Here is an 11,454-nt window from a genome sequence, read left to right on the forward strand (position 1 = left end):
CAGGCGGCAACGCCAGGGAAGTGCCATGGTGACAATAGCGTGCGAGAAAACCCCGAACACGATATTTCAGTCGTCCTGGTCGTTCCGAGGTTGACGGTCGGTCGGTCGGCCAAACCGTATCTTATTTTGACAGCCCCATTGACGCCCGGGTGATTCGGACACGTCTGGCGCGCTGTAAGGCATCATCGCCCCATAGGTAGGCCAACCAACTCGCACCTGCTTCTTCTCTGAATCACTTGGTACAGTCTGACTTTCCTATGAGATCTGGCATCTCAATGTGGGACATGTCCCCGGCTGAAAACTCTGGAGTGGACAAATTTTTAATTTTCACCTTCCACTTTCACGAAACACTTAGATGAACGTCGATTGCTGATGCAACCACGGACGTTACTGTAAAGACATCTTTACACATAATGCTCAGTGTGGAACCCTTTGCAGAAGTCACAATTCGGGAGGACCTAATTAGACAATTCTGGATCATACGAACAGAAAATAAGAGAAACCCTGATAGAATGAGAAGTAATATTTATTTGTTAGCACATCATCTGCAGTACATCTTTTTTGAATTGTTTCAGAATAATCAACAAACACGCCCCTCCAAATAATATTTGACAAAAAATGCACATGCCAAAATAAAATCAACAAATCTATAACCCTACCCAAAGACAATTTGACATTAAGTTCTTATTTTAGTGTTACGATTTTGCTTAAAAAGATTGTCTGAGAATAAGAATGTTTTGCAAAGCACATTTTGATAAAAAGCTACACACTGCCAACAATGTTGGATATCATTAGATACTGATCTAGTAACAGTTTGTTCAAATATACAGGTTGTGAAAGGCAACACCACCATTTTTCATGTGTTCTATTTAAGGAAACACAGCTTTACATCTCTTTAGAGCTGCAAGCACAAACAATTCAAACACCAGTCTATTTAATTTGTTCTTTGCCAAGAGATTGTATAACTTTAGAAATAATGCATGGGGACTTAATTCTTGAAAGATCACAATTCAATAATTAATGGCTTGAGTGTTGATATCTACAATCAGGGTCAGTTTTACTACTCTGATCATTAGGGGCTTAATTTTTAAAGTTAAGGTCATTTTGATTGGTAAAAATTTAGGAAGCCAAGGGTAGGGCGGGGATAATACCCACAATCGAAATAAGTGGATATGTTGTCTTGACAGAAAAAGTTCCTTTAAACAATAAAGCCAAGATGTATGTTTAAAACAAAAGATCTGAGGAAAGCTCATCCTAGCAGATGGTCCCCTATAGATGCATAACACAAATAAAATTGTGAATACCATGAGGCATTATGAAAAATGCTACAAGATAAATAAATTGGGATGGTTTACATTTCATAGGCTTATTCATTTGGTAGGTACTTAACAACCTGATCCTCAATCAAATCCTAGTCAAACATTCTTTAGTTCAAACGTTCCACAAGTAATACCTCAGACAGCACTTTCAATAAATAGAGAGGGCCCATAGAATTTACGAGCAACACCTCAAGAAAATGTTCTTATGGTTTACACTAACAAGCATTCTCTTCACAGATATACAGAGCCACTCACACGACATACAAACTCGTACATACTAACTCGCATTCCCACATTTCCTCACTCAAATACGCGCATATGTTTCCACTTGTGCACGCTAACACTAATAATGAAGCAAATCAACATTGAGCGCCATTGCTAGGCAGCTGCAATCAGTCGCTTTGCCCATCAGGCACAGCAATGACACAAAGATGATTTCACCAAGGTCATTTCTCACTGGCCCACTCTCCCTTTTAAAATTTGAGAGACATAGACCAAATTTTTTATTACTATTCACACCAGGTAAATAGTCAAACACCAATGTTGGTATTAAAAGGAAAAAAAAAAGAACACTTTTAAAAAAATGTTATGAACCAAGATAGTATTAACTCCAGTCAATATCAAAGATATGAGAGACCAACAGGGATCTTTAAATAACAGACAGAAAGTAACCTCGATTAAACATTACAAGCTGGGCCATGTTCAAAACCTTGGGCCTCCTTAAAAGTGTTTGCAAGACTAAGGTTTCAAACATGGCTTCTACACATAAACATCAAGAACAGGAATGACCTACATTTCAGAAGAACACAGCTATCAGAGAAATAAAATCCAGGTAGTTTTTATAATAAAGTTCCATTTAAAACAAAAAAGCTGACGTTTCAAAATGCTAGATAAATGAAAATAGTCCTCACATTTGATAAACTCAGACCTATAAAATTCACCTAAATGATGCACTTTAACGGCAGAAACACTTCTCAGACAACAGGATTGTTCAAAATGATCTACAACCCCTTACAAAGAAAAGAAAAAACTAGATGTTAAAATGTAACAATGCACATGGTTCAAGTTTATCCCCTCTTGATATCGAAGAAGGACTGCAATGTTTATAGCAACAAATGATGCAGAACAATGTAACAGTGATTTTAGTCCCTATCACATGAAGTGTTCTAGGTCATATGATGGCCTAGCATCACTGCAGACAGCTGTACATGAACTCCTGTGCTCATCTCTTTAACTTGAATGGATATATGCCACTATTGAAAGTCTCTCTTGCAAGGGAGTTTTGGAAGTGCTGTGCCTCTACAAAAAGTAGTCAGGGGTCCTCCTTGTGACATGTGGTTCGCCACGCCTTGGTGCTGGATCAAACTGCAGGCTGTAAGTAAGGCAAAATTGTTAGTAACCTAGAAGGTTTGAAAAGATTTGACACAAAAGAAACCTGTTTCATGCTTACAATGAGTATTTCAATGCATCATCCAGTTCCATAATTGCTGCCTGATTTCCACAGCGGTAGCAGTAGTTGGGAGCCGAGAAGATAGTAACCACATTACGATCATGACACCTGTAACAAACCAGCCAAAACATATTACACAAAATTTCTTGAGGAAAAACCCATAAGGGAGTGACAAATACATAGAAGTATTAACGTACCAATTATAACCTTCCATGACAAGCTGGTGAGCCCGGGAGACAAGTGTTAGACCATTGGTGTGATTGAATGTTTCTGATATATCTTGGCCAAAGGTATAACCTGCACCTCGGGGTGAGATACCCCAGCCTCCTCGATCATCCGGATCAGACCAAAGCAAATCACACATGGGACCCTAAACATAAACAAAAAATAGAAATTAAGGATATTACTCTTTCCACATAAACTTTTAATCTTATTTTCATCTATTTGAAGAAACATACCTCATGAGGAACTTCCTGTAAGCGGTCCAGAGCTCGAATGTGATCCAGTGTGTCAATTGATGGTGACAAGCCACCATGAAGGCAGAATATTTGTCCATCAACCAAGGCTGTCAGTGGTAGGTAGTCAAACAAGTCCGTGAAGAATTTCCAGACATTTGCATTTCCATACTTGCGGAGGCACTCGTCATAGAAACCGTATACCTGGGTAATCTGACGTGATTCATGATTACCTCTCAAAATTGTTATTCTTTCCCTGTAGCGCACCTGTACCCATAAGATTATATTTATTTTAACAGATTTCACAGAGAAAGAAAATGAGATTTAGAAATGCAATTTGGTACAAACCTTAAGAGCAACTAGCAATGTGACAGTCTCAACAGAATAATAACCACGGTCAACATAGTCACCCATAAACAAATAGTTAGTATCTGGACTCTTGCCACCTATCCGGAAAAGCTCCATCAAATCATGGAACTGTCCATGCACATCTCCACAGACTGTTACTGGGCATTTCACTTCTTGGACGTTGGACTCTTTGGCTAAAATTTCTTTTGCCTGAAATAAAAAAATGGAATATTCATTGACAATAGAAAGTCAAAAGTGCATAGAAGAAAGATGAGGTTGCTTTAAGTGGGTATAAGCAAAACACCAAATGTCCAGAATGCCGCTGAATACAAACAAAAGCTTATTGCGGGTAAAAACAACAACAAAACCTGACGCTTAAGACCTGGTTGAAAAGAAGATGGAACTTCCCTAAAGCATATGTTAGACACAATCATCATCAAAATGCGATACAAAACAGCAATAAGCTAAATTTTCAAAAGCTAATTTTTTTTTTTTTAAATGATGGGTTACTATCAAGGCACAATCTAACCTGTCAACATGGAAGGCCATTTGTGACATTTCCCACCAAAATCAACGCCTTTGACGTACAATCGCTAGGAGATGTACAAAAGTGGCACAGTCCTACCTACTTAAAGGTTTTACAGGCATAAAATTACATCATTTTGTGAGTAAGCCTATCATCACGGCTTCACCCTGATGGATTTTCGATCCAAGGCCTCTAGTAGGCCTGGTGCGGCACTCATCGGTGTAACAAGTTTAAGCCGACAGAACGTACGCAATGTGCGCACATGCGAGCGACAAAGGAAAAAAATACGACACAAAGAGTCAGCACTTACCTTATCGCATAATGTTTTAACTTGGCTCTCCGTGAGTTGTTTGCATTCATTGAGCTGCTCTATCCACTGATCCAGTTCCTTCAACGAGGCTTTCTCCTCCATGACGTGTGTCTACAGGATCAGATAGCGATTGTTAAAATACAATGACAAACATAGCATTCAATACGGATCTATCGGTATGGGCTCACACTTGATTCTGTCCGAAACAGGCTAAAACAAATATAAAAATACTAGCCTGCCCACCCTAGCGCTAAAGAACGGCGACGAAGATTATAAAATGGCCGACGCCTTCCTCTTCTCGTGACGTCACTTCAATACTACGAAGACAAAGAGAGCGGTAGAAAAACGTTTTCTTTCGCACGGTAGTGGAAAAGTCAGAAGACAATGTGTCACCTTTAATTAGAATAAAAATATACGTCACAAAATTCTTCATAACATTAGTTTACCTTCATTAAACAATTTCGGATTTTGTAAAGGTCAATTGACTTTACATCCGGCTTGGAAAGAAAGATGACAAATTTAGCGGGACGTTTTTAAAAGATAGCTCATAACTCCTTTACATACTCATTCAAACGTGAATCACGTTATCACGTGTCTAAACAGGTCTAATGATAAATTAAGTGGCCGATAAGCCGGATAATCAGCTATGAATCATAGGCTCATGGTGTGGCAATGATAAGAAAAGTTGACATCGATATCCCAAGAAAAAGCTGCTCTCTTGTCTCTTCTTTTTATGGATAAAAAGGAGAACATGCCGTTTAAGCATCCCTTTCAATGAGCATAATCTTTGTATCGCCATGTACCTTATGAGGGAGAGGTCTCGTCACACTCATTGGAGTACCGGGACCTGCTTGAGGGTGTGAACGAATTATCTTGCTTCGTACATTCGGAGCTCTAACAGTTGCCATTTCTTCCCTTCGCTGCCTCCCCAATTAAATTATAGAGGTGAGCTCAAAGAATTGAGCTTACTAATTGCGTTGCTGGGCAACGTGTTTTTGGTTAGAGAGAACAGAGGTACCATCATTGCAAGTTTTGGTTTGCGGTTTCATTCAATTCAGTTTTGCAGAATAACACCGTACGCACGGCTGGATGTTTCATACAAAATTAATTCTGTCTTCAATCGAATGTAGGCCACTGATCGTATCTACGTTAAGATGTGTACACTTGCTGTATAATCCGAAAGGAACATACGCTTACATACTGTGCGTGTTTTTGTTTTGTTCAAAAGATTTGTGGAACCGGCGCGGTTCCCCCATCACACTTGAGTTTACGCGGGGTAACATTGTCGGTGATCCAGGCTGACCAACGTTTGAGATGGATGGACGAACAAACAGGTTGAAATGATTTCTTGCAGGAAGACAACAATTTTGAAATAACAAATAAAATAACGCATGAAAATACTCCTCTGTTTTCATAAGTAAATGTTCACGTGGTTTGGGTAAACCTTATAAACGACAATAAACAGCATTTGGCACTACTGTACAGCTCAGTGGTCCCAGTGCCATCTTGCAAGGTTTATTTTGTTGTTGCGGTTGACGTGAAACTATACAAGACGTAATTTCATCACAAGTGCTTGTTTTAATTTTAATAACTATTTTCGGTGAGTAGCTTTTATTCACAAGGATATTATTGTAGATCTTTTAGATCAGGGGTAAGGATGATGTCTCTACAGTGTGGTTCCATTAACCTCTTTCTCCGGCCAGCGAACGTGGGTCGCTTACACGGCCGCTTATTGATTTGATAATAATTTTCTGTCGAATATATGTTGTTTCGGCTACACCATCACCCTTTCGAAATTTCGCCTTAGCTCCCGGCGTTTAGACCAGCCTACTTTCCGTTTATAAAGAGACCTTTTTGCAGAACGCAATTAAGGTTGGGACGACAGACAAGCATTCAGGCTCTCGCATTTTTAAGCCGTTATATTTCCTGTCGTTTATTCGCGTCCAAGAACAATGGGTGTATTCATGTCATTGACTGAAAATACACTTTTCCCCTGGCATTGCACTTATGCTAAACAGGAGCGAATTTCTTGTATATTGATCCTCCCATGTCTGAAGTGAAACACTCAATTACTTTTAAATCCCACAATATTTTGGTTTCATTAAGTGTTGAAAAGATTGTTTTAAATTTAATTTACCTCACTACCAAGACGATAGAGTGATTCACAATATTTTGTATCTTGACAAATTTCATCTGTCATGCTGGAATTTGGTTATGTTCCTTTTGCACACCTTCATAGTGTTTCTTCTGTTTTGTTTTGTTTTTATTCTCTTTTGTGGTTTGTTTCCTCCATTATATTTCAAAATTAAATTTCAGACCTTTAATACATTTCTCTCTCTACCATATTATTCGCTTGCTGTCATGATTCTAAGAATTTTTGTTGTGCTTCCATTATCTAAAGCCTTAGTTTCAATTAGTTTCTGAAATTCAGTGTGTTGTCTAGTTTGCTATAAGAGTAGAAATCAGCTTATGTGTTTATTTCTGTGCTTCTCACATTACTTCTTCAGGTACTATATATCAGGTTAGTCAAATGGTAGGGTTGCCACTCCTGCCTTCACTCTTATTTTTAGCACATGAGTAGTAATGGTGTGAAGGGGACATAATGCCTTAGCCTCTGTGTCATTTTTTGGTTTTTGAAAGTATTTAAAGTACTGATCACAACTACTGCGGATTTTCTCATGTCTGGCCATAACTTATCTCCAGGCTTTTGAACTACCAATGGACACCAACAACAGCTTCCTTGTTAGTGCTCTGATTACCTGTTTCAATTAAACTACTTGTCATCCCTTTGCTTACGAACATTGACCCTACTTACTTTGCAATCAACACCAAATTTATGTCTTAATGTGTGAAAATTTAGCATGAAGGAATATCAATATTTGTCAATGTACGTCTGAATTACTGAAAGATTATGTACTCCAAAGTTTACCATTATTTTGTAATTCTTCAAACTAATGTTGATACATCTTAAATGATTTTTAAGATTGATTGACTTCCTGTTTAGTGCTTTATAATTTGTCCCAACTGATTTTTGATCAGCCTAAAATTCTAACAAATTCATACCTTTGTCAAAGGAAAAAAAACAGAAGAAAGCCATCCAACTTATTTTTGAAAATAGAAAAGGAAAACCACAAATCCTGATTTTTTCTAGGATTCTGTTGCCTTTTTTTCTTTAGTTTCCTTATGGGAGTGTGGTAACCAACTGGATGGCCATGAGAGTTGCATAACAGGATAGACTATCAGGTTGCCCATCTCAGTCAGTCTTCTGGCTGCTTGCTGATAGGGAGGTTGTATTTTGTTTCTGCTCCATCTAACGCAAAGTTTCAATTTTTGGGTTTTGCAGTGCTGTTGGGGATTGGGCTTGAATATGCACAACATGAAAACCGAGGCTGGTACGATTGATCATCGCTCTAATGGAGCTCATGGGTCAGAGCGTGTTGCTATATTAGATGCGGGTGCTCAGTATGGCAAAATAATTGACAGAAAAGTCAGAGAGTTGTATGTGGAAAGTGACATTCTTCCACTTGACACATCAGCTGACATTTTAAGAGACAAGGGATATAAGTAAGTTCTGCTACTGTTTAACATCAATTTAAAATCAAACCATTAAAAGTTAACTATTTTTAATAACCATTTTTAATTACTTTAAGGGCTGTTATAATATCTGGTGGCCCTAATTCAGTGTATGCTGAGGATGCTCCAACATATGATCCAGTAATCTTCAGGATAGGAATTCCAGTTCTTGGTAAGTGGATATTGTACAGATCCAGGAATAAAGTTGGGTGTCTATTATTATATAAGACCTGCTCTACAGCTTTTGTGTAATGTCCCACAATTGTGATAGTTTTGATGATAATTACAAATACTTGCAGGTATCTGTTATGGCATGCAAATGTTAAACAAAGAATTTGGTGGACAAGTTGAAAGGAAAGAGGGTCGTGAAGATGGGCAGTTTGATATTGAGGTTGATCCAACTTGCCTCTTATTCAAGTATGTCTGCTGAAAAATTATGGATTTAACATTTTGATTCACAGTTAAAATGATGATAAACTGCAATTTCTTTTTATATCTTTTTTCTCGTGATAGGGGCTTAGAAAATGTTCAGTCTGTTTTGCTTACACACGGCGACAGTATACACAAAGTTGCTGATCAATTCAAGGTGGTGTCGAGGTCATCGAACTTTGTGGCTGGTATTGCGAATGAAAAGTTGAGATTGTATGGTGTACAATTCCACCCAGAGGTAAGTTCATCCTATAGTACTTTATTGATTTGCTATTCAAAGCAACAATAATACAAAATCTTTATATCTGCAGGTTGACCTCTCAGTGAATGGAAATGCAATGTTAAAAAATTTCCTGTTTGACATCAGTGGACTAACAGGGTCCTTTACAATTCAAGGAAGAGAGCTGGAATGCCTAAATTACATCAAACAAACAGTTGGAAATAACAAAGTTTTGGTATGTCACTATCAATAAAGTTTAACTTTGTTGCAAGATCTCATATCAGATTTCTTGTGTTGTAGCACTAACATTTTTCTTAAATTTTAGCTTCTTGTCAGTGGTGGTGTAGATTCCACAGTATGTGCTGCCCTGCTGCATAAAGCTCTCCACAAAGACCAAGTGATTGCCGTTCATATTGATAATGGTTTTATGCGCAAAAATGAGAGTATGCTTGTGGAGCAGTCTCTCAAAAGGCTTGGTTTGGATCTAAAAGGTGAGCTTGCACTTAAGCCTTTTAATCCCTTTTTTTTTCATGTGTCCATTTATATTTTTCCTGAATGTGTTGTACTCTTTTTGATCTAATTTCTTGTTTGTAGTTATTGATGCTGGCTACAAGTTCAAATACGGTTCCACCAACATACCTATGGACCAGAGAGAGCCTAATGTAAGAAGTCCTGCTTTTAAAGTTACTAAAATTCTTTGTCAAACAACTGCACCAGAAGAAAAGAGAAAGATTATTGGTGATGTATTTGCCAAAGTAAGGATATTTTTCTTTTTCATTTTTCTTATAGGTTTCTTAGTTGTTTTAAAAACTAACTTTTTTGAACAATTTTCTATTTTGTTGTTTTATTTTTAGATTGCTCAGGAAGTAGTTGAAGAAATGAATTTGAGGCCCGAGGATGTTTTTCTTGGCCAAGGAACCTTGAGACCTGATCTTATTGAATCTGCATCTTCAGTGGTAAGCTCAAAAGCTCAGGTAATTAAGACACATCACAATGATACAGAGCTCATAAGACAGTTGAGAGACCAGGGTCGTGTTGTAGAGCCACTGAAAGACTTCCATAAAGACGAAGTAAGTTCCTAGTAGAATTTTCTTATCCTTAAATTTTTTACCAGCACCATATTTGAATTTCTTCTCAATGCTTTTTTCTCATTTTGCAGGTTAGACAGTTGGGAAGGGATCTTGACCTGCCCTCAGACTTGCTTATGAGGCATCCATTCCCTGGACCAGGATTGGCCATTCGTGTTCTTTGCGCTGAAGAACCCTACATGGAACAAGACTTTTCAGAAACACAGGTTCTGGTTAAGATCATAGTTGGATATAATCAAATGGTTAAAAAAAGCCATGCCTTATTAAACAGAGTTGAAAGTGCAACGTCTGCTGATGAACGCGCAGTTCTACAAAGAGTTTCAAGTAAACAGAAATTAGCAGCAACACTCTTACCCATTAGAAGTGTCGGTGTGCAGGTAAATAATTTTTCCATCATAGATTTTATTTGACACAATTTCTCCTCCCTCTCTAATATAATCTTCCTGTTTTCCAGGGTGACTGCCGTTCTTACAGCTATGTTGTTGGCATTTCTTCTGACCAAAGTCCCGACTGGGATGACATGATATTCCTAGCAAAGCTGATTCCACGAGTGTGTCATAATATTAACAGAGTTTGCTACGTGTATGGAGGAATCGTCAAAGATGCTGTGTCAGATATAACATCAACCTGTCTCACTTCAAATGTTTTAAGCACACTTCGGCAAGCTGATTACCTTGCTACTCAGGTACGTCAAGTAACATTTATAGTGCGACCAAACTAGGAAGGAGCCTGGCTTATGGGAGCAGCTCTTCACTACTGCCTCCTCAGCTACCGCCGCCACTCATTGACCCGCTCGGGTCCCACCCACCCTGTCGCATGGCGAGCTACCGCTACAGCAACACTGAGCTCCGCCAGTCTCTCTCCTACTTTGGTTGCACTATAGTGTTTGATCTCTTTTGTAGTGTTTGCTCTTGGATTCTGTTCTCTAATGATTTCTCTATCTCATTTCAGGTCTTAACATCCTCAAATTGCATGCATACATTGAGTCAAATGCCAGTTGTTTTAATTCCTGTACACTTTGATCGGGATTCAGTAAACAGAACACCTTCTTGTCAGCGTTCTGTCGTCTTAAGGCCGTTTGTTACTCAAGATTTTATGACTGGTGTTCCTGCTATTCCAGGAAAGCATTTACCTGTGGAGGTAATAAATCTATTTGACATATCATGTAGAAGTAATTCCTTAATTTCATCATCTAAATGATTTTTTTTCCTTTTGATGGAAAGGTTGTGGAAAGAATGGTTCAAGAAATTCAAGGTGTTCCCGGAATTTCAAGAGTCCTCTACGATTTGACATCGAAGCCGCCAGGGACCACTGAATGGGAATGAAATTCTCAAGTTTTAGCTCAGCAGTGTTGTTGGCATTGTCGCTCACTGCACCCTGCACTACCATGTGTACTGAAAGGTGTGGAATACTGTTATATGCAACCTGGAAGTCCACTTGTCCACTGCTTTAACCTTGGGACCTATTTGGTCCTACTAATCAATTTGTGCAAATTCAGAATGAAATGCCATTTGCCTATTCATAGTGTGTTAAAACATGCAATGATAAATCATGATCTTCAACCATGGCAGCCAGGGATCTATTTTATTCATAAAACCTTTGACGCCTGAGGGTTTAAATCTGTTATTGATCCATGTAAAATCATTATTGTATATGCTCGTGTTTCTGATTTTATGTACTTTGTACCATGTTCTCTCCAATGAAATTATTCCTGGTTAGTGAGAAATTTATTATAA

The 11,454-nt window shown here is 38.3% G+C and overlaps 2 protein-coding genes across 4 annotated transcripts; one reads left to right on the forward strand and one right to left on the reverse strand.

Annotated features, from left to right (window-relative positions):
• Nucleotides 1-508: 508 nt before the first annotated feature.
• Nucleotides 509-4,769, reverse strand: LOC113207991 (serine/threonine-protein phosphatase 2A catalytic subunit alpha isoform). 2 transcript variants are annotated; one of them, XM_026424791.2, is made up of 7 exons: nt 4,644-4,769; nt 4,409-4,519; nt 3,573-3,782; nt 3,228-3,491; nt 2,967-3,139; nt 2,770-2,877; nt 509-2,691 (listed from the first exon to the last, which is right to left on the reverse strand). In XM_026424791.2, exons 2-7 carry the CDS (start codon nt 4,508-4,510, stop codon nt 2,619-2,621), a joined length of 930 nt encoding a protein of 309 aa, XP_026280576.1. In that variant the 5' UTR covers nt 4,511-4,519; nt 4,644-4,769; the 3' UTR covers nt 509-2,618. The 2 variants fall into 2 exon arrangements, with proteins under 2 accessions (XP_026280576.1, XP_052128251.1); XM_052272291.1 differs by having other exon boundaries at nt 4,599-4,726.
• A 1,077-nt stretch (nt 4,770-5,846) lies between these two features.
• Nucleotides 5,847-11,454, forward strand: LOC113207989 (GMP synthase [glutamine-hydrolyzing]). Of its 2 annotated transcripts, none has more exons than XM_026424787.2 (13): nt 5,847-6,008; nt 7,752-7,972; nt 8,059-8,153; nt 8,281-8,398; nt 8,495-8,648; nt 8,722-8,865; nt 8,956-9,121; nt 9,225-9,385; nt 9,485-9,700; nt 9,790-10,095; nt 10,173-10,403; nt 10,670-10,858; nt 10,942-11,454. In XM_026424787.2, the coding sequence occupies exons 2-13, from the start codon at nt 7,776-7,778 to the stop codon at nt 11,041-11,043; spliced, it is 2,079 nt and encodes a 692-aa protein (XP_026280572.1). In that variant the 5' UTR covers nt 5,847-6,008; nt 7,752-7,775; the 3' UTR covers nt 11,044-11,454. The 2 variants fall into 2 exon arrangements, with proteins under 2 accessions (XP_026280572.1, XP_026280571.1); XM_026424786.2 differs by lacking the exon at nt 5,847-6,008 and adding an exon at nt 6,991-7,150.

The sequence above is a fragment of the Frankliniella occidentalis genome, unplaced genomic scaffold, assembly GCF_000697945.3.
Source record: "Frankliniella occidentalis isolate FOCC.00 unplaced genomic scaffold, Focc_3.1 Scaffold198, whole genome shotgun sequence".
Lineage (NCBI taxonomy): Eukaryota > Metazoa > Arthropoda > Insecta > Thysanoptera > Thripidae > Frankliniella > Frankliniella occidentalis.

Excerpts from the sequence above, each read along its gene's own strand:
- LOC113207991 (XM_026424791.2), bottom strand. The coding sequence starts at position 4,510 with ATGGAGGAGAAAGCCTCGTTGAAGGAACTGGATCAGTGGATAGAGCAG. Across the intron at positions 3,783-4,408 it reads TTAAAACATTATGCGATAAG|GCAAAAGAAATTTTAGCCAA; the intron begins GTAAGTGCTGAC and ends TTTTTATTTCAG. Across the intron at positions 2,878-2,966 it reads GTCATGGAAGGTTATAATTG|GTGTCATGATCGTAATGTGG; the intron begins GTACGTTAATAC and ends GGTTTGTTACAG.
- LOC113207989 (XM_026424786.2), top strand. The coding sequence starts at position 7,127 with ATGGACACCAACAACAGCTTCCTT. Across the intron at positions 7,973-8,058 it reads TTAAGAGACAAGGGATATAA|GGCTGTTATAATATCTGGTG; the intron begins GTAAGTTCTGCT and ends AATTACTTTAAG. Across the intron at positions 10,859-10,941 it reads GAAAGCATTTACCTGTGGAG|GTTGTGGAAAGAATGGTTCA; the intron begins GTAATAAATCTA and ends TTTGATGGAAAG.